This window comes from Syngnathus acus, chromosome 24, assembly GCF_901709675.1.
Source record: "Syngnathus acus chromosome 24, fSynAcu1.2, whole genome shotgun sequence".
NCBI lineage: Eukaryota > Metazoa > Chordata > Actinopteri > Syngnathiformes > Syngnathidae > Syngnathus > Syngnathus acus.
This window is the reverse complement of record NC_051108.1, coordinates 237,121-256,840: the sequence shown is the minus strand read 5'-3', so window position 1 is coordinate 256,840 and position 19,720 is coordinate 237,121. Positions and strand designations below refer to the sequence as shown.

Below are 19,720 nucleotides of genomic sequence, written 5' to 3'. Positions count from 1 at the left end.
TTGACGGCGTCGGCTGGCGGCCGGTTGGCTGGCTGGCGTCTGAGCGTGTCGCCACCCGCAGGGCGCTGGCCGAGTCCCGGCAAGCCGACCTCCGCAAGCAGTGTCTCAAGTTGTGGGGGGTGAGTGGGCCGCCCGCTCCGAGTCTCCCGCCTCGGCCGCCTTCCGCTCCGAGTCTCCCGCCTTCCGCTCCGAGTCTCCCGCCTCGGCCGCCTTCACGCCTTCCGCTCGCTCGCAGGTGCCCGACAAGGCCAGGGTGACGCCGGCCTCCTCGGATGCCAGGACCAAATTCTACCAACTGATCAAGGTCTGTGAAGGCGGCGGCGGCGTCATCTCAAAGTTCCCAGTCTTGCCTTGCGTTAAAACGTGGCTCGTGCCCCAGAACCCCGACGCGGAGTCGTTCCATAGCAGCCCGACGGCGCTCAACCCGGCCACGCTCAAGAAGCTGCGCCAGGTCCTGGACCACCGTTGCATCGTGGGAGGCGGCGAACAGATCTTCCTTCTGGCGCTGGGCGTGAGTGCCAATCCCAATCCGTTTGACGACACGCACCAAGGTGGAAATATTTGAGGCAAAGGCGCCTGCCTCCGCCCGCCCCCGCAGAAGTCCCAGATCTACACGTGGGACGGGAAGATGCCTTTGCGCTGGAGGAAGCTTGAGAACTTCAAGCTGGAGCTCCCCAGAGATTCCCTGCTGAGCGCCGAGATCGTGCAGGAGCTGAAGGGCGAGGTCGGCGAGGTCGGCGCGGCCGCGCTTCGCGGCGCGTCGTAAACGCGCGTGCGTCTCCGTTCACAGGGCAAAGCGCAGCGGCGAATCAACGCCGTGCACGTGATGGACGCGCTCGTCCTCAACGGCACCGACGTCCGAGATCAGCACTTCAACAGACGGTGGGAAGAGCGAGTAAGCGCCTGCTTACGTACTGGCTTTTCCACGCCTTTTGATGGGAAGCCCTGTGTGCAGGATCGAGATGGCCGAAAAGTTTGTGAAGGCGGTGGCCAAGCCCAGCAGACCTGACATGAACCCCATCAGGTAGGTAGCACCTGCATTTGCATTCATATTCTTGCCAAAGGGAGACCACTTTGAACGGCCGTGGCGTCCCATCGCTCCCTCCGTGGATGATTGGCCATCGGCTGCCTCCAAACAGGGTGAAGGAGGTCTACAGGCTGGAGGAAATGGAGAGGATTTTTGTCCGGTACGACGGCGGCGGCATGACTCTTTGGCCTCAAAAGGCAGCATGTGTGTGTGCGCGCGTGCATTCATTGTCCAATGCCTCAGGCTGGAAATGAAGGTGACCAAGAGTTCGGGCGGGGTCCCGCGTCTGTCTTACACCGGCCGAGACGACCGCCACTTCCTTCCCACCGGGCTCTACGTCATCAAGACCACCAACGGTACACGTCTCCACACCATTATTTGTCCAGCTCTGATTCATCATCATCATCCTCCTCCGGCGCCGCCGCCTGGGTCTAGAGCCGTGGATGATGTCCTCCAGCAAAATTACAAACAGGAAGTTCTTCTTTAACAAGAGCACCAATAAGTCCAGCTACGACACGCCGGGCGACGCCGCCTCGCCCTTCCGGTACGTCGGCCGCCGTCGTGACTTTTCTGCAGCCAACTTGTTGTTTGTCTATTTTGCTTCAGCGTGTGCCACGCCGGGCGTCTCTTCTGGGCCTGGGAGGACGGCGTCATTGTGCACGACTCTCAGACGCGCGTGGACCCCGACAAGCTGTCCAAAGACGACGTGCTGGCCTTTGTTCAACGCAACCGCCAGCGATGACGCGCTGGAGCGGCCATCTCGCTCGCCAAGGCCGTATGTCCCTCTTCCTCAAGCAGCTCTTTCTTTCAGTTCACACTAAGCGCACGATGAATGATCCGAGAGCGCCAGATCCTTTTGCGAAGCCTGTCGGTGGCTCTCGTCTTAGCGGGTCAAACAAAGAACTCTGTTGTCGTCGGTTACCTTTTCCCTCTGGCTGAGCCGAAATGGTTTGCGACTGTCAACAATTTCAAGAGCTGCTTGTTATCTATGGGCTCTTTGTATATGACGCGTGTGAAAAAGCGGCTCGCTGACTCCTCATGCCGCTATTGTCCATTTTTGCGCCTTTTCATCCATCCGAATCGGGTCAAAGTTGTGTATTTTAGCCTGCCCAAACTTATGGACATTGGAAATGACTTTTAGAAAGCGTACTCAAAGGGAGAAAACCCACCGGTGATTTGATTTTCATTTTAATATTAAAAATGCCAAAATGGATGTTCCTACTGCTTGGTTTCTTCTATGGAAAGAGGAAGTAAAGGACTGACGACTGACAACGGGTTTTCAATGTTGGCTCAAAGGGCCTCGGTGATGGCGGCGGCGCCAGCGTCTGCCCTCAAGGTCCAGTCATCCGTTTTCCTTTCACCAGGACGTCGGATGTACCTTGAGGTGCCCGACTGCTTGTCGATCACAAAGGCATCATGCCATCCCCCCCCAGATGGGCGTGAAGCCGCCAAGCCTGTTCAGAACGTAAGTTGAGGGCCAATCTCCTTTGTTTGTTTGTTTGTTGTGAAATGCCAATTTGCACAGCAGCATTGGCCCCACTGAAACTTGAGTCAAGTCTGCCAACCTAGATGGCAAGCTTTGATTGGCTCAAGACTGCCATTGGAAGCATTACAACGAGCTGCCAGGCAAAAGTGGCCTTTGGGGACAAAACCTTTTCCAAGGTGGCCCACGGCCGTCATCGCTTTCCAGATGGAATGATTCGGACCCCGAACCGACGCTGCCAACGTTTGGGAGTGGTGGTGGTGGTGGTTGTTGTTGTCGTCTCATTCAAGTTGACAAGTTGTGTTTTGTCACAATGCCGCCCGCCGCCTTCATTCGCTCGGTGAATGACGATTACGTGGCGGGCGCAAGAAAAAGCGAAAGTGTGCGTGCGCGCACCCGTGCGTGCGTGCGTGCGTTGCGCCCTCCCTCCCGATCACTTCCGGCTTGGCAGTGGCGGGGCGGATGGAGGTCCTCGACGGCAGCGCAGCTGGCGCCCGACTTTGTGGATGGAGTTGGCGAGCTGCTCACATGGAGCCGGACGCCTCCCGAGAGCCGGCCGCCACCTGGGCCGATTGGTAGCGCGGTAGACCAGCGCGGGCACGCCAGTGGAGGAAAAGACGCTTGTTGTTGTTGCGCGACACTTTTTCGCCTTGCGAGCGAGCGTCAACAAGTTAAGATAGCGTCCCGTCCCGTCGTCCCCTCCCCTCCCCTGGCCGCCCCGCCCCCTTTCCAACAGCGTCAAAGTCGCACAGTAGCTTTTTAGTCCTTATTGCGTCTAATTAAGTCCGTATCGGATGAATCAGCTCGTAAGGTAAGCCATGTATCTTTTGGACAGTAATCATTTGTGTTGTTTTCCTCAATTTGTGTCGGACTGGCAGCAGGAGCAGCGGCGGCGGCGGCGGCAGCATCCCTCCCTCCCTCCCTCCCTCCCTTCAATGCGTTGGTCTCGCACATTTTTTCCTGCAGTGTCGTTTCAATTCATAGTTTTGAAACGTTGCTTCATTCTCCGTAGCACCTTGACAACACACTAAGTCACGTCATCGTGTTCATTCTAACAAAAAGTCGAGCTGTCTTCCACTTTTGCACTGTGCACAGTTTGAACATTCCTGACATTTAAAGGAGTTAGAAGAAAAAGAAAACCCGAACGGTTGCGTCATTGTAAAAGTGTAGAGGAAACGCAAACCGTTCCTAATATCTGAATGCACAACTGAACCGTACTTCCCAAAAATCTGCACCGGGTCCCAATATGTTCCAACGGGCTGAGCTGGGCTGCATGTCCATCGAGAGGCTAAAAAGTTCCCCAATGTTTTAAATTGCCCTGATTGGATCACAGGATTTCCACTTGATGGCTATGGGCTGGCTAGCTAAGTTTCCACTAAAACCGAGTCATTGTAATATTTCCCCCCTCGCCTCGCCTCGCCTCGCCTCGCCTCACTCATCTTTGATGATAGCAAGTGCAAATATAGACAGCTAATATTTGCTTCTGGTCTTCTTATTCAAACAAGTCAACGGAAAGCCTTCAAGGCAGACACCTGCCCAATGTTTATTTGGGGAAAAAGCACAAGTTAGGAAGTTAGGAAAATGAATTGAGCTGCATCTTGGGAAGCTGACTGCCGTGGTTCCAAACAGCCTGCTCCAAATCTCCTCAAACATTGTGGAACCTGTTTCCTTCTCTCTCTCTCTCTCTCTCTCTCTCTCTCTCTCTCTCTCTCTCTCTTTCTCTCTCTCTCTTTCTCTCTCTCTCTCTCTCTCTCTCTCTCTCCCCCGTCACCCCCCGCCCTGCCAACCCCCCAAGTCAGAACAATGGTATCTTTTTGCTTTTGCTCAGGACTCCGGGAATGGACGGAAAGTCTCGACGGCTCTGCTGTTTCGGGAGCGCGTCTCTTTGTTTCCTCAGCAGGCAAATTGTCCTCTTGACTTGTCGTCAGGTGGGATTCGCCCCCGGATGGACCGGCCCGCGTTTGAAGGGGAAGCGCCGTGATGTCCGGCCAGCCTTCGGGACCCTCGGCCCGGCCGCGGGGATGGCGCCATCTGCCCTAAAGCGCGACGCCCGGCAGCCATGAGCGGGTGAGCGAGCGAGCGAGCGAGACGGCGCTCGGAACACGTCGGTGACAAAGCGAGCGAGCGAGCGAGACGGCGCTCGGAACGCGTCTGTGACAAAGCGAGCGCGCTCAAGAAGCGTCGCCACCTTAAGTGCAGCGTTCCCCCACGCATGACGCTTTGAGCTTTTTTTTCTATGTGTCAACAGCGGAAATCGCTTTCACGTCCAGCAAGCTTCCAGCGGCCCACGAGACAGCCGGAGCGGCCGAGCCATGCCGCGCATTCCCGACGGGGGCGCCTACTGCCGTGTGCTGCCTGGAATGCCCTACAGCCCAGCCAGCCCTCAGGTAGGCCAGCTCAGAAAGATCTCACCTTGCTCCTCAAACGTCCCGTGTGTCCGTGCAGACCAGCCCTGGCGGGACGGCGCCTCAGACGTTTGTCTTCCCGCTCACGCCCGGCCCCAGCCCTGGCGCTCGCTCTCCGTCGCCGCGGTGCCGGGACCTCCTCGGAGTGGACGTGGGCCGACGGGTCCGACGACTCAGCTCGCCCGGCACCGGCGAGGAAGAGGAGGACTTGTTGGCGGGAGGAGGAGGAGGAGGAGGAGAGAAGCAAGAGGAGCGGAGACGCCAAGCCCAGCTGCTGCAGATTCACAAAGAGCTGCAGAACGTGGAGGTAGAACAGCCGCTTCCTGCTGCGAGCCAACCGGATCCGACGGCGCCGGAGGCCGGATGGTTCCGTCGCAGGCCGCGTACAAACGAGCATTTGCTTTGACGTCATCGAGGGAGACGCTTTCATGCGTGTGCGTGTGACTTGCAGGTGAAAGGAAAAGTGGGCATTTTCGAGGCGCACATTTCCGGGATTCGTGCCCAGGTGCTCGCCGGCGAGCTCCAGCGCAGCCCTCGGTGTCCGAGGCGAGCGACGGGGCCAGTCCCGCCCCCTCCCGGCCGTGGCGGGGTAGCCCTGGAATGCTCAGTGACCCGGGGCCGCCAGAGTCAACTTCCTCCCGTTCTCCAAAATGGGAGAAAAGGCCAGGATGAAGAGAGCCAGCGGGAAGAAAGCGGCGCCGCCGCTCACGTCGACGACAGCGCAGAGACATTGTTTGTTGAAAGCGGCTGCCGTTCGCAACCAAAATCGGACGGCGCGCTCCTCGTCCCGGGTGACCCGCAGACCTCGCGAGCGCCCTCGGCCCAAGATGGAGGGATAAAAGAGGTCGGCGGGTCGAGGGAAAACAAACAAACGCCGGGCGGCGACGGAGGAGGTTCAAAGGCGGGAGAGCTGAGCGCCAGACAGCGGTCGGGTCCCGAGGCGCCGCTACAGTCGACGTGCACGGAAACCGACATGTGGGACGCTCGGCCGCCCGAGCCCCGGGGCCCCCGCCCGGCGCTGCTTCCTTCCATCCCCGCCGTGGTCATCACCGACCACGGGCCGGCGAGCCAAGCTCCGACCCCCGCCGGGGACCCGGCGGGCGCCCCGAGCCCCGGCCCGGCCGCCGCCCTGAGGAAGCTGTCTTCCTCCTCGGCCTCCTCGGCCGGCTTCTCCTCGTCCTGGGAAGAGTCGGAAGAGGAGCTTTCCGACACGGAGAGAGGCGGGCACCTTCTCACGCCGGCGCAGCTCAGCTCTCGTCAGAAAGCGGTAAGTCGGACGCGCGTAGAGCCTTCCGAAAAGCAAATATGACAAAGAAGCCGAGTGGAAAAGAACTTTTACTGTCTAAAGGTCGCGCAGCCCGGTGGCCTCGTCAAAAAGGCTCTGGTTTGTTTTCTCTGGTGGAATTGTGAAGATGTGAGCGTTTGTCCGTCAGCGCCTCGCGTGAGGTGCCGCCGGGGCTCGGAACAAAGCCAGCCCTGTGCCTGACCTCGACCTCTCTTCCCCTCTTCTTCCAAGCGAAAAGAGCCACCGACGGACGGACGGACGGACGGCTCGTTGTTTGGGACGTTTTGTCTTGAGGTGTGGCGTCAAACAACTGCTTCCTTTCCACTCAAACAAAAGAAACAACAATGCGCTGGAGCGTCAAGCACTAAACTCTCACGCACTTTGCTTTGTGGCCAATTGTATTTGCTCGTAGCTCATTTGCCAAAGCCACGCTCAACCTGATTGTGATGGTACGTTCCACTCCGGTCCCGTAGTTGGCGCGAGTGGAATCGTAACTCTCATTTGTAGTGTCGTTTGGGTCTGGCGGAATAAATGGGGAGTCCGCCAATTGTGAACTTTGTGAAGCGCGAGCGACGCCGAGTCAACGTGCCCCCCCCCCCCCCCCCCAAAGCAAAGCGATGTCCCTCCCGACGGGCGCAGGTGTCTTGCCTTACGATTTGTTTATTTTGGCTGACGGATTTGAATGGAGGCTTCTCTTTGCATATTTCCGCTGCCAATAGCAAAACAAACAAGCACAAAACCAAAAGACGACTTGTGCCGGTCGTTCTCCTTCAAACTGGGCTGTAGCGTTCCGTCCCGTTGAGCGCCCCGTCCCGTCTCCCCGAACCACGTGACGGTTGCGCGCCCGCCCACCTGTTGCTCGTCACATTTTGTCTGATGAACAAGCAGCCAAGTATTAGGCGTGCTTGATCGCGCAAGCGCTATGCGGCGGCATGCAGGCAGGCCGAGGAGCGTGACTGAGAGCCCAGTGCGTGCACTTTGATTCTGCCAAATATTCCATAAGGATGCCAGTTGGAAGAGTCAAGCCCGTAAAAAGCAACACGCAGCAAAGACGCGCTGCAGTGTGCGCGCGCCGGCCGCAGTGGAAAATGTCAGCTCCCGCAGCGGCCCGTCGCTTGGCAACCGTGTGACGTCAAGGCGAGTTTCCCTCTTTCGGCTGCATGTGTGCGCAAGGTCCAAATGTGAGGGAAACACCGCGTTGGCGGACGATAACGCCGAGCAAGGCCGCCGAGCAAGGCCGCCGAGCAAGGCCGCCGAGCAAGGCCGCCGCTCTTGCCCCATTTCTAATTGGAAGTCGCTGCCCGTGAGCCATAGCCGCCTTGTCTGTCGCAGCTCTCCACTGGTGGCTGATATGGATTGCTGAATGATTGGGCCCTGGATTGCTGAATGATTGGGCCCTACCTCTGGCCCTCCCTCCCTCCCTCCCTCATCCTCTGTGATCATATGATGGCCTGCATTTTCACATGACGGAGGTTGAAGCAATGACAAATTGCAGCCGCCCCGCGCCCTGCTCCTGCCTTGGCTCGCTTCTTGTGTTGTTTGCAGAGAGCCTCGCTGGTTGTTTTTGTTTGTACTCACTGGCGGATGTGGAAAATACTGCGGCGGAGGCCAAGTGGAGGCCGAGCGGCGCCCCCCTCACCCCCCCTTCGCTTCCTGCCTGCAAGAAGTTCCCTCTGCTTACCATTTCCTCTCTCTCTTTTTTTCTCTCTCTGTGCAAGTTTCGGCGTCTTTGTCACGCAGTCGCTCCAGTGATGTCGAGAGGAGCGAGCAAACGCTTTTTTCAACAATTTGTTGGACAAGACCCGGTCCGTCCTCAGTCATCATCGTGTGAAGTGCTCAAAGTGAAGTGCAGCGAGGAAGCCGTCATGTGACTCCCCGTGGGCGCGCGTGCGTGCGTGTGTGTGTGAATGCGCCCCATAGATAGTCACGTTTCGTCCAAGACATTTTTACGGGGTCCACGTGGGCCGACGTCATGCGGCTTCCTTCTTTGGACCTCGGGCTCTGTCTGTCCGTGACTAAAAAAAGGGATGACCCCGCATAAATGGCTTTGTGGACGGGGAGAGCCTGGACGTCACCGGTGCTTTTGCTGGTTGCCAAGGGAACCCTCAAAGTGTTCTGGAAAGACAAAAAGTGCTGGTGTGGGAGATGGAAGAAACCCCGCCAGACAGCCATGTGTGTAGCAAGTTGTCTTTTGTCATAAAGATTCAAGTGTGTGTAAGTGTGTGTGTGTGTGTGTGTGTGTGTGTGTGTTGGGCACTAAAGCCTGAGAGCTTGTTTCCCTGGAGATCCACAAAAACCACACTTGTTCGGGCTGGAACAACTAGCAGAGCAAGCGACACGCTTAGGGAAGTTGATGAAACGCTAACGTTCAAACGCTCGCCGAGCCGCCGCCTGGTGGTTGCGCGGCGCGCATTTGGGCCCCGTGTGTGGCCGTCCACGATATTTGTGTGGCCTTTTCTAACGAAGGCGTCTCTTTGTAGCACAAGTCATGGAGGAAAATCAAGAACATGGTCCACTGGTCGCCGTTCGTCATGTCCTTCAAGAAGAAATATCCCTGGATACAACTGGCGGGCCACGCTGGTATGTGCACACACGCACGCACGCACGCACACACACACACACACACGGTTGCTCTCTAACATTGTCTCTCTCCCGACAGGGAGCTTCAAGGCGGGAGCCAACGGCCGCATCTTAAAAGTAAGCGCATGGTGGGGGGGTCCGGGTCGTGGGGGTCGGGTGAACGCGCTGAGCGCCCCCCCGTCTCCTTGTAGAAACACTGCGAGTGCGAGCAGCGCTGTCTGTCCCTGCTGATGCGGGACGTGCTGTGTCCGTACGTGCCCGGTTACCACGGCGACGTGGAAAAGGACGGACAGAAGTACAATCAGATGGAGGACTTGCTGGCCGACTTTGACTCCCCGTGCGTGATGGACTGCAAGATGGGGGTGAGGTGAGAGGAGCGGCCATGTTGCTTTGGGAGAGGCAAACGAGGCGACTTGATGGGCCTCCTTACGCAAAACAACTCCATTTCGCTTCCCTCCATTTCCATCGGTGGGCACTTTTCTTTTATCTGTCAGGACGTATCTGGAGGAGGAGCTAACCAAGGCCCGCAAGAAGCCCACGCCGCGACCGGACATGTACCAAAAGATGGTGGAGGTGGACCCTGAGGCGCCGACGGCCGAGGAGAACCTGCAGAAGGCGGTCACCAAGCCCCGCTACATGCAGTGGCGCGAAACCATCAGCTCTACCGCCACGCTGGGCTTCCGCATCGAAGGCGTCAAGGTAAGTGCTCGCAACGACCAGGATGTGGAGGGAGGGAGGGAGAGAGAGGCCGGGCGGGCGGGCCGGCGGGGGGCGCGTGCGTGCGTGCGTGCGTGCGTTGTCCTTCCTGTTATTTTTGCACAGTGGTCGCGTCTTTCTTTGTCGTTTGAGAGAGGTCTGTCGGTGGCAGCTTGGTCGGCGTTTAGCATCTGGCCCTGACACCCACGTGCACGCACGCACGCACGCACGCTTGCGGCTGGCTATATAAGGACACGAATGGCTCTGAGGGCTATCCCCAGAAACAGAGGCGTGTGTGCGCGTGTACGCCGGCTTCCCAGGGCTGAAGCGTGAAGGTGGGGCGGGGGTGATGTTGTCCCTCCAAACAGCACCTGGTTGCTTAGCAGCGGCTTGCGCTAATCTGCAGCGCTTGTGCAGCTCGCCCGTCTACGTGTATGGGAGCCATCGGTGACTTTGGGCACGGATGTTCCTAAATCTGAAAAAATGGCCAATCTTACAAATAACCTCCCCTGCACCATCTTCCTCCAGAATTGTCCGTCTGTTGCACGGCTGCTGCTCCGTCTTCTCTCTCTCTCTCTCTCTCTCTCTCTCTCTCTCTCTCTGTCTCTCTCTCCTACCCTCCCTCCCTCCCGCAAATCTCTTCCTCAACCCGAGTCGGAAAATGGTGACTCCTCGTGTATGGCAAACAATGGAGGTGCTTTCATAAATGACCTCACTACATGTACCGTGGCCCCACAGAAGGAGGACGGCACTGTCAACAGAGACTTTAAGAGGACAAAAACGCGCGAGCAAATCATGGCGGCCTTCCACGAGTTTGTCAAAGGCAACAAGGACATTCTGGTAAGTGGGCACGGAATCCAAAAGCGGCTCATCCCAAACCGAAGCGCCTGAACTCACGAGGGCGCCGGGTGGCTGGCTGCTTGCTGCAAATGTGCGTTTGTGCGCAAGTCGCTATGTGCTCAAAGCTTCCATTCATCGCTGGCTGGGTGGCTGGCTGGCTGGCTGGCCGGCTGGCCGGCTGGCTGGCTGGGGCCGGTGTGTGTGTGCGCAGAACGGCTACCTGGCCAGGCTGAAGGAAATCAGAAGCACCCTGGAGATGTCGCCCTTTTTCAAAAGTCACGAGGTAAGCAGCGCTCCCTCGACAAGCACGAGCGATATTCTTCTTCTCGGCTCTGGTGTTGTCGCGCAGGTGATCGGCAGCTCCCTGCTCTTCGTCCACGACACCAGAGGCGGGGCCAAAGTGTGGATGATCGACTTTGGCAAAACCACGCCGCTCCCCGAGGGCGAGCGGCTCGACCACCGAGCGTCCTGGCAGGAAGGCAACCGGGAGGACGGCTACCTTTCCGGACTGGACTCTCTGGTGGACATCATTTCTGCCCTTTTGGACTCTGAAACATGAGCGCTTTTATCCATATTATAGTTATTATTTAATCCCTTCTAAAACAAGTCAGTGGCACCCTTTCATGTGCAGCTTTTAAAAACAGAGTAGCATGCAGACGCTTGCTTCAAATTGCTGCAGTCGAACGAATTCGGTCGATGAGGAGCAGTAAGGGACACACTGAAAAGAAAACAATCACAATTCGTCATTTCGAAAGAAGCGTCATAGTCATCATGTTTTCTTTGTATTGTTTTCTTTTTTAGTGTGTTCCGAATGATCTCCCAATTTCTTAAGTCACCCCTGTTCACGTAGTTCACAACTTTGGCGCCCTCAAGCGGAAGGACTAGGAACTCCGGTTCACGTCAAAGAAGCATGCAAATGGTGCCTTCAAAACACAAAACGAAGGCTCAAAACGTCTTTGGATTTCCCGTTCGAGTTTTTGCTATTATAGTGTCAACATTCTAGTGCCACCCGCTTTGCTATTTTGGGAGATTTCGATAAGTGTGTTTGGCTTGGATCCTACGTCTAAGGTTTGGGGGTTAAATGAGCATTCTTGCGAAAGGCTGTGCGTCCCTGTCCTGTTCACCACGGTAGGTAGTAGCTGCCGAACACTCCTACTGAGCAACCTTATTTCCACGGCGGTGCCTTGACTCTCCTCCCCATCTCACTTCACCACACGTCTTATTTCTCTCTGCAGTCTTAAAGGAGTGCATGTTAACTTCTTAACCTTGTTCGTCTCTATTTATAATACAGTCTATTTTGTTCGAGCGTATAGTTTGTCTCTTGGATGCATTTATTGACTTTTTTTTCACCCTGTCATTTGAACCTGAGCTTCAGTGTTGCGGCATGTGCTCGACAAAAAAAAAGACATTGTCATGACAAAAGTAAAGCGTTTAGGTGACCTTTAGGAGGCCTTAAAAACAACAAAATAACATGATAAACCACAACAGAGGCTTATTTATAAACAAAGAAAAGAAATGATTTCATGTATTTATCTTATCATAAAGAGACACCATTATGCAATCATTTTGGTCATACGAGCGTAAACAAAGCACTTCCGCGTTTATTTTCTTGGCGCACCAATGAGAAAGCTCGCTCGGCCGTCAACACCCAATGGTAAACGGGCATGGGCGGGGCGACAGTGCCAAGTGCGAGAAACTAAAAACGAGTTGAGGCGCGCGCATAGGCTGCGCTGTGCTGCGCTGTGCTGCGCTGCGTCCACCAGGGGCCCAGTGGGGGGCGCGCGACGCGCATGCCTTCCTCCAACTTTGCTTGGTGTACATTGCGGCGCTGCGTGGCTGCCTGCCTACCTGCGCAGAGTTTGGTAAATCGGGACTTTTGACCTCATGGCCTAACTGGATCCGAACGACAACCCATCCACGCATCCCGCACACGCTCGCAAATGTGAACCTTATCCTCCATATTCATAATAGAAGGTTTATTCGTCGTTGGGAGTCGCGTTTGACCTCGTGGGAGTCGGAAACGAACCACGTCTGTTGGTGAGTGAGCGCGCGCGCGCGCACGCACGCACGCAGATTATCGCGCATTATCGGACGTGTTTAATCTCAGGGCTGCAAATCTTATATGCATTTGCACATATGTTTAGAAATGTGCTTATTTTTGCTCCACCGATCGTTGCTAGCTAGCTCACGTCAACAACAACGTGGCGCAGCTTGTTTACAGCGAGCGAAAGCAACCCCGTTGCAGTGGCGTAATTGTCGACTATTTCAAAATAAGTTCAACGTTCAACGCCTGCATTTTGTAGTCCAATGAAAGTGACGTCATGTTTGATAACTCGTCTTGTTTATGAATTTGCGGTCAATAAAGTTACAAGGTTGTGTTGTTGTTCTTCGTTTAATGGCAACACATTAAATAGAACCCGTTAACTCTTCTTACGTTGTCGCAATAGGTCCATAAATGTGATTTAAATGCACGTAAAGTGCCAGAATGTTAGTTTGAAGGGGCAATTTGGTGGGTTTTGTCTTGCCAATAAAGTTGTAGGGTTATTTCGTTTCATGTCAGCACGCCAAGTCGTTTAACACTTTGGTCATAAATTCCTCAATTTGATTGATATGCATTTAAAGTGGTGTTTGTTTCAAAGGCCAACTCTCCGATAATGTCGTTGTTGTTAAACACAATAAAAATGTGCAACGTAATGAAGACTGTTGTTTGACCTCTACGTTTTGTTGATGACCTTTTTAGCGATAAGGTCGTCCGTCCGTCCGTCTGTCCACTAATCAGCCTCGCTCTAATGTTTGCCTTATCTCGTCATTTATTGTCGTTTGAACAGGGACGTAATCTGCATCCTGCGTCAACAACATAACTCAAATCACGCCACAGTAACTAACCCTCGAGCATTTTAGTTTATTTGAATAAAGAGTTATTCTTTCACGTTTTTAGTTCAATTGAACTCATAGTTTATATATTGTCAGGATGTTTTGTTGCTTTTTGTCATTTTGGATATTATTATGAACAGAGCGTTCAACTTTATGGTGGCATTGCCCTATTATGATTCCAACAACAATTGAATTCCCGGTAAAAATGGAAAGTACATTTGCTCATTGTTTACGCTTCTCTCTGCCCTTTATTTAAAATCGGAGTGAAACACTTTCCGTGCAATATGTTGACGCGTGTAGACTGTGCTCTATTTTTATTTCTGTGACCGAACTGTGCACGTGTGTGTGTGTGTGTGTGTGTGTGTGTGTGTGTGTGTGTGTGTGTGTGTGTGTGTGTGTGTGTGTGTGTGTGTGTGTGTGTGTGTGTGTGTGTGTGTGTGTGTGTGTGTGTGTGTGTGTGTGTGTGTGTGTGTGTGTGTATGCTTGTGTCAGTGTGAAGGGCCTGCAGTGCAACAAACAACAGCTGAGGCTTACTTGTGTCTTTTGGTTTGAATCAACAAATTCCGTCAGTGCTTGTCTTAGGTCCTCATGTGTCTATCTCTCCAATGATCGTTCTCTATTGTTGTTTCATGCTCGAAGTGGGACATGGGAAGTTGATTCACCTTTTTGCAACAGTAGTTCCTCATTGGCGGTGGTGTTTTTTTCGTTCTTTTTTTTTTTTTTGGCCGGGGGAGTGAGTGAAATGGTTTTTCCGCCACCCTTGTTAAATTTTGGCAATGTGAATTACATTACCCGTATGTAGGCAGAGCTGGAAGCATGAAAGTAAACCAAAAAAACCCCACTGCTGTTTCTTACAGTGACTTGGAGGTATTTTCTTTTACACATCGTGTTCTAAGAATTTCCACAAGTGTATTACTTTCAGCCAGAATTTGAGTCCAAATGCAAAGAAAACAATTGCTTTCTCCAAGAATATGTCTTGATGTAAAAGATCTAACTACTTCCTGGTATGCCTTCTTGACGGACCAATGAGAAGCCACTTTTCTACCGCTCCCCCTGACAACTGCCAATGGGAGATGAGGGAGGCTGGTCTTCTTGAGCCTTGATCCAAAAGTCCACGTTGCAGAGCATCGAGCTTCTCCACGATTGATGAGGTGCCAGTGGCTGGCTCCACTTGACGCAATTGCCCTCTTCACCTTTGACATTATTATTATTTAGTAGGTCGCTCAGAACGAGGCCGCCAGGTCAACCGACGCAAGGCCGCAGCAAGGTCTTTTTCCTTGTGGCTTTAGCAATTGTTTGCTTTTGCCGTCGGAGCTTTGGGCCATTTCGCAATCGTCTTTTGCTGTTGCACAATAACAAGTTGGTACAGAGCCATTCGGTCACTGTGTGTGCGTGTGGATGATTCCCAATCCCCGCTGAGTTGGCCCAAGTTTCAGCATGTTGTCATACCTGAATAGCACTTCAAGACAATGGAGGCGTTGGCAGGCGTGTCCATGACAGCCGAAAACATCTCCATCCGTCTGGCAAATATTTCCTTCCGGAGGAATAAAAAGCGCCACTCCAAAGAAGGACGAGTGGCATCTCAAGCAAAAGTTGGTGTAGGCCGGCGGGCGCCGATGGTGCTTTGCAGGCCCTGACCGAGCGACTGCTAAGCGCAGCCGGCTATTTTGAGGGGGGCTATGTTTAGCGGTCAAGGCCGGACGGAGGGAGGGGGAAAACAATGCCACCCTCCGACTTTCAACAGCATTCCTTCCGCCTCTTGTCAAATGTGTGGCTGAGGTGACACTGGGGAGTATTTGAAGCAGTCAGTCAAGTGAGCACAAGCCAGGGTGCTTTCCTCGTGCTCCCTCCCCACGTCTCTTTTCAACACACGCACCGTTGTTTTGCAGCCGCTTCGTCATGGCGGGCGACATGATGCCGCTGATGCGAGGCCTGGCTAAGCTGAGTCGCGCCGTGGTGGAGACGCAGGGCGCCGCTCTGCGCCCGGGGACGGGTGAGTGGACGGACGCCGCTCCCGGCAGCCTCCGTCTAACCTTGCTTACAGCGCCTCCAATTCTGGCACCTCAAAGGCGCTCCATTCAACACCGAATACCAACCTTGGTGTTCAACAGGAGGCCTTCCCGGCGCCGCCATCCAAAACTTGCAGTCGGCCGCCGAGCGATGCGTGGCCGCGGCGCAGGTACCTACCGCTTTGCGCTCAACTCTCCAACAGGGAGGGAGGGAGGGAGGGAGGGAGTCTCGCCCAACGTGGTTCCCAACGTGTCCAAATGTTTCCCCATCAGGAGCTGAGTCAGCGGCAAGACACGTCGCCATCCCAGTTCCCTCGGGACGACTTGGAAGAGCGCGAGGATTTGGCGGCGGGCGCCGCCGAGGGAACCTCCGAGCCCGGCCCGCCGGGCGGGACCGGCAGCTCGCCGTTCGCCGGCTACAAAGATCCTTGGCCGGAGTTCAGCAAGAGGCGCTATTGCACCGTGCTCGGCCCCGGGCGCCCGCTGATGGCGGGCGCGTGGCTCCGGGCCCGCGGGCGGCGGGCCTACCACCAGGAGCCCTCGTCCTCGGTGAGCGGGCTGACGGCCCGAGACCTGGAGAAGAGCGAGCGGTCCGACGTCAAGCCGCACAAGCAGACGGTGGGACTCCGGGTTTTGCTCGCCTCCTTTTGGCGTGATTGCGACTTCTCACTTTGTTGTTCTTTTTAGTTGAGCGAGAGAGCCCGCGAGAGGAAGGTGCCGGTGAGCCGCCTGAGCAGACTGGTCAACTTTGGAGGTGACGCTCGCCGCATTTTTTATGCCCCCAAAGTGACACACGGGGAAGCACGTCGGCGCTTTCAAAGGGCTTTTCTGCCTGCGAGAACAGCAAACGCTAGCCTAGCTTGAGCCAGTAGCTAGCCGGCCGGACGGACGGACGGCTAGCCAGCCACATTTTGCCGGCCCCATTTTGCCAGCCACGCTTGCTTCCGAAACGACTTGTGCTAAAAAGGTGAAATGCGTGGCTTGTGCTTTGCGGCGGCCTCGCGGCTTTTCTTCTTCCCGCTCGTCTCGTCGTGCCGTTTGTTGCCGGCGTGATGACGTAACCGCGCCGTTACGTAATCCCGGACGCAGCCTCGGACGAGTCGTACGGCCCCCCGGCTTATTCTCGCCGCGGCAGAAGAAAAAACAAAGGATCTCCGGCAGCGGGATGTCATTCATCGAAGCGGAGCGCCCACGCAGGCGCGCCTGCCGACGCGTGCGGGGTCCTCCTAACTGGCCCGCCGCCAATGTGCGCAGGTCTGGCCGTGGGTCTCGGTATCGGCGCCTTGGCGGAGGTGGCCAAGAAGTCCATGCGTCATAACCACGCGGCAGGTAAGGCTTTTGAGCGGACGGCTGGCTGGCTGGCACGGTCCAGTTGATTGATGGGTGTGACGGCCTGGCTTGGATTTTGTGCGCGCAGGAGAGAATCAAAAGGCGGTGCTGGCTTCCAGTCCCTTCTTGTCCGAGGCCAACGCCGAGCGCATCGTCAGGACGCTGTGCAAAGTGCGAGGGGCCGCGCTCAAGCTGGGCCAGATGCTCAGTATTCAAGGTCTGTGGGCGATTCGGCCGTTTTGAAATTGCAATTTGTCAATCGATGGCAATTGTCACGCCATCATGTGTGAAATGCTCGAAATGGGCCCAATGCATCTCAAAAGCGAGCCGCCGCCGCTGATTCTGCTTCATTGGCAGCCAAGTGTGCACGTTGCGTGTTAGGGCAACGAATCACCGGCATGCGGCGTCTCGGGTTACGCGACAGGTGGAGGTAGGACACGCGGGCCGTAAACAAGCCGCCGGCGCGATCCGGTTGCACTTCTCGGGCCCCCTCCAGAGCTCTCTTTATTTATGTTGCTCACAGAGCGAGCTTTCTGTCTTCCTCGCAAAGCTCGTAAAAGTCCATTGGCCCAGAGGGAGGCGGCGGGCGGGGCGGGCCAGGCGACGTTTGGGGTCCCGTCGCAACGTACAAAGACAGTCACTTGAATGCGGCGCGGCAAAAAGCGCAACGGCCGCAAATCTATTTTCAAAGTGTCAAAATGCGCCGGCGTTGCGCTACTTTAAGGCGCTCGCTCTGCATGTTGCCTCTTCAAGGCCACACCTGCCGTTTTCTCCTTGACGAGGTCATCTCGGCATCCTTCTGCTCGGAGATGCCCAAGTGGCGGCGTATTTCTGCTGACTTTGCCTGCTTTCAGACGACGCCTTCATCAACCCGCAGCTGGCCAAGATATTCGAGCGCGTGCGGCAGAGCGCCGACTTCATGCCCATCAAGCAGATGACGGTAAGGCGCTGGCTGGCTGGCGCGCGCGCGCTCGCTGGGCGCCTCGCGCTGGACCTCTTTGCCTCTGCTCGTGGCCAGAAAGCGCTCAACAGCGACCTGGGCCCCAGCTGGAGAGACAAGCTGGAGTCGTTCGAGGAGCGGCCGTTTGCCGCCGCCTCCATCGGCCAAGTCCACCTGGCCAGACTCAAGGACGGCAGGGAGGTGGCCATGAAAATCCAGGTGCCCGTCCAGCACGTCCCCCTTTCCTTGGATGCTGGTGTCTGCTCCTTTGCCACAAACAAATGCAAACTCCTTTTTGCTTGCTGTCCTGCTCAGTATCCCGGCGTGGCCCAAAGTATCAACAGCGACGTCAACAATCTGATGACCGTGCTGAGTATGAGCAACGCGCTGCCCGATGGTGCGCACTCACGCACGCACGCACGCACGCACTCACGCACGCACGCACGCACGCACGCACTCACGCAGGCACGCAGAGCCACGTCCAAAGCGGCTGTAAGCAAACATCTGTCGTCTGCGCTTTGTTGCAGGTCTGTTTCCGGAGCACATGATAGACGTGATGAGGAGAGAGTTGGCGCTGGAGTGCGACTACCTGCGCGAGGCTCGCTGTGCCAAGAAGTTTAGGTCAGGCTTTTTGCTTTTGTTTGAGAAAAGAAACGGGCTTCCATTGAAAATGTGAACTTGCTTGCTAACGCTTGATTTGTTGTCTGCACGAGAAAGGGAGCTGCTGAAGGGCCACCCGTTCTTCTACGTCCCGGAGGTGATCGAGGAGCTCAGCAGCAGCCACGTGCTCACCACCGAGCTGGTGGCTGGCTTCCCGCTGGACCAGGCCGAGGGCCTCCCGCAGGAGCTCAAGAACACGGTAGGGAGCCGGGAGAGGAGGCCCTCTGGTGGAGAGGCCAGGAACCGCGCCCCCTCCCTCCCTCCCCCCTTCCTGGCGAGGCTGGCTCACCCGCCACGTATTCTTGCCGCGTTCAGATCTGCGAGAACATCCTGAAGCTGTGCCTCAGAGAGTTGTTTGAGTTCCGCTTCATGCAGACCGATCCCAACTGGTCCAACTTCCTGTACGATCCGCAGACACACAAGGTGAGTCCGTCTCCAAAGAGAGAAAGGAGCGCCGCCGCGCCGCGTTCCTGACTGCCGTGCCCGCAGGTGGCGCTGCTGGACTTTGGCGCCACCAGAGGCTTCGATCAACATTTCACCGACGTCTACATCGAAGTAAGTCTCCTCGAGTCGCGAGCGCATTTCAAAGGCGGCGGTGTCGCTGACCCGGTCGTTGGCGGCGCCAGGTGATCCGCTCGGCCGCCGAGGGCGACCGCCAAGGCGTTCTGAAGAAGTCCATCGAGATGAAATTCCTCACCGGTTACGAGTCAAAGGTCAGCGTGCACGCATAGGCTAGGCGCTCGCGCGTAGGCCGTGCGCTGACCCGACCCGTGCGGCGCGCAGGCCATGGAGAACGCCCACGTGGACGCGGTGATGATCCTGGGCGAGGCCTTTGCGTCGCCGGACACGTTTGACTTTGGCGCGCAGTCCACCACGGAGCGCATCCACAACCTGATCCCGGTCATGCTGCGCCACCGCCTGACGCCGCCGCCCGAGGAGACGTACTCGCTGCACCGCAAGATGGGCGGCTCCTTCCTCATCTGCTCGCGGCTCAACGCCAAGCTACGATGCAATGATATGTTCCAGGAGACCTACCGGCGCTACTGGGAGGGCCGCAGGCCGCCACCGCCTTGACGCCCGGGTCCAGGCTGTGAGATTTGAGCACGCGTCCGGTCCGAGGCCCAAGTGCGGACAAAAAAAGCGCCCAAAGTGAATGTAACACACTTGGCGTTTTGAATTCTTTTCTTTTTTTTTTTTTTCCTGTTTTGTTGGACTTTGACGAGATGATCAGGGTTTGGAGGTGGGGGTCTTTGAGGTCAGTCGGTCGGTGTGGACCAGGACCGGAGGTGTCGTCTTCTCGGCCCTCCGTGTTTCCGCTTCAGATTGAGACCAGCTTGCAACCCCCCAAAAAAAGGCTTTCAAGTGATTGAATACTGGAATCATTTACATTCACCTGGCTTATGTCCTTGCTGTTGCTGCTGCTGTTGATGGCATTTTAGTTTGCTTTTGGAGGTCCCTTTTAAAGAAGCTCAGGATGATCTTTTAGCACGTCACAGCAAATGTACAAAAATCTCCGTTTTGTGTCCTGCTTGATTTGCGCCCATGTACTATGTGGATTCCAATTGATTAAAATGGAAACGTGTGTGCCGTGA

The 19,720-nt window shown here is 55.8% G+C and overlaps 3 protein-coding genes across 9 annotated transcripts in view; all 3 read left to right on the top strand.

Moving 5' to 3' along the window:
* The window catches only part of cmtr1 (cap methyltransferase 1), a 5,517-nt gene extending 3,273 nt beyond the window's left edge, over positions 1 to 2,244 (top strand). Inside the window, exons 15-24 of one of the 2 annotated variants that reach the window (XM_037244477.1) lie at positions 62 to 119; positions 236 to 304; positions 380 to 511; positions 599 to 724; positions 791 to 882; positions 956 to 1,024; positions 1,140 to 1,187; positions 1,271 to 1,383; positions 1,463 to 1,571; positions 1,634 to 2,244. In XM_037244477.1, coding sequence (XP_037100372.1) covers positions 62 to 119; positions 236 to 304; positions 380 to 511; positions 599 to 724; positions 791 to 882; positions 956 to 1,024; positions 1,140 to 1,187; positions 1,271 to 1,383; positions 1,463 to 1,571; positions 1,634 to 1,769 — 952 coding nt within the window. In that variant the 3' untranslated portion in view covers positions 1,770 to 2,244. The remainder of the gene's footprint in view (positions 1 to 61; positions 120 to 235; positions 305 to 379; positions 512 to 598; positions 725 to 790; positions 883 to 955; positions 1,025 to 1,139; positions 1,188 to 1,270; positions 1,384 to 1,462; positions 1,572 to 1,633) is intronic. The other variant, XM_037244478.1, reaches the window with a different exon arrangement.
* The window catches only part of coq8aa (coenzyme Q8A, genome duplicate a), a 27,087-nt gene extending 7,367 nt beyond the window's left edge, over positions 1 to 19,720 (top strand). For 2 of the 5 annotated variants that reach the window (XM_037244486.1, XM_037244485.1), the window contains exons 2-17: positions 12,154 to 12,353; positions 15,080 to 15,183; positions 15,260 to 15,369; positions 15,473 to 15,817; positions 15,887 to 15,953; positions 16,454 to 16,528; positions 16,617 to 16,745; positions 17,383 to 17,468; positions 17,547 to 17,687; positions 17,784 to 17,865; positions 17,996 to 18,089; positions 18,186 to 18,327; positions 18,444 to 18,551; positions 18,618 to 18,683; positions 18,755 to 18,841; positions 18,912 to 19,720. In XM_037244486.1, the coding sequence (XP_037100381.1) occupies positions 15,090 to 15,183; positions 15,260 to 15,369; positions 15,473 to 15,817; positions 15,887 to 15,953; positions 16,454 to 16,528; positions 16,617 to 16,745; positions 17,383 to 17,468; positions 17,547 to 17,687; positions 17,784 to 17,865; positions 17,996 to 18,089; positions 18,186 to 18,327; positions 18,444 to 18,551; positions 18,618 to 18,683; positions 18,755 to 18,841; positions 18,912 to 19,202 (1,917 nt within the window). In that variant the 5' untranslated portion in view covers positions 12,154 to 12,353; positions 15,080 to 15,089 and the 3' untranslated portion in view covers positions 19,203 to 19,720. Of the gene's footprint in view, positions 1 to 12,042; positions 12,354 to 15,059; positions 15,184 to 15,259; positions 15,370 to 15,472; positions 15,818 to 15,886; positions 15,954 to 16,453; positions 16,529 to 16,616; positions 16,746 to 17,382; positions 17,469 to 17,546; positions 17,688 to 17,783; positions 17,866 to 17,995; positions 18,090 to 18,185; positions 18,328 to 18,443; positions 18,552 to 18,617; positions 18,684 to 18,754; positions 18,842 to 18,911 lie in introns of those variants that run through there. The other 3 variants (XM_037244482.1, XM_037244483.1, XM_037244484.1) reach the window with 3 other exon arrangements.
* Positions 2,943 to 11,626, top strand: itpkb (inositol-trisphosphate 3-kinase B). 2 transcript variants are annotated; one of them, XM_037244480.1, is made up of 13 exons: positions 2,943 to 3,321; positions 4,439 to 4,577; positions 4,759 to 4,897; positions 4,956 to 5,222; positions 5,367 to 6,005; positions 6,039 to 6,182; positions 8,681 to 8,780; positions 8,860 to 8,897; positions 8,972 to 9,147; positions 9,275 to 9,479; positions 10,215 to 10,316; positions 10,528 to 10,599; positions 10,666 to 11,626. In XM_037244480.1, the coding sequence occupies exons 2-13, from the start codon at positions 4,570 to 4,572 to the stop codon at positions 10,873 to 10,875; spliced, it is 2,100 nt and encodes a 699-aa protein (XP_037100375.1). In that variant the 5' UTR covers positions 2,943 to 3,321; positions 4,439 to 4,569; the 3' UTR covers positions 10,876 to 11,626. The 2 variants fall into 2 exon arrangements, with proteins under 2 accessions (XP_037100375.1, XP_037100374.1); XM_037244479.1 differs by having other exon boundaries at positions 5,367 to 6,182.

Coding starts and splice junctions, on each gene's coding strand:
- itpkb (XM_037244479.1), top strand. Junction 8,898..8,971: donor CCAACGGCCGCATCTTAAAA/GTAAGCGCATGG, acceptor GTCTCCTTGTAG/AAACACTGCGAGTGCGAGCA. Junction 9,148..9,274: donor GACTGCAAGATGGGGGTGAG/GTGAGAGGAGCG, acceptor TTTATCTGTCAG/GACGTATCTGGAGGAGGAGC.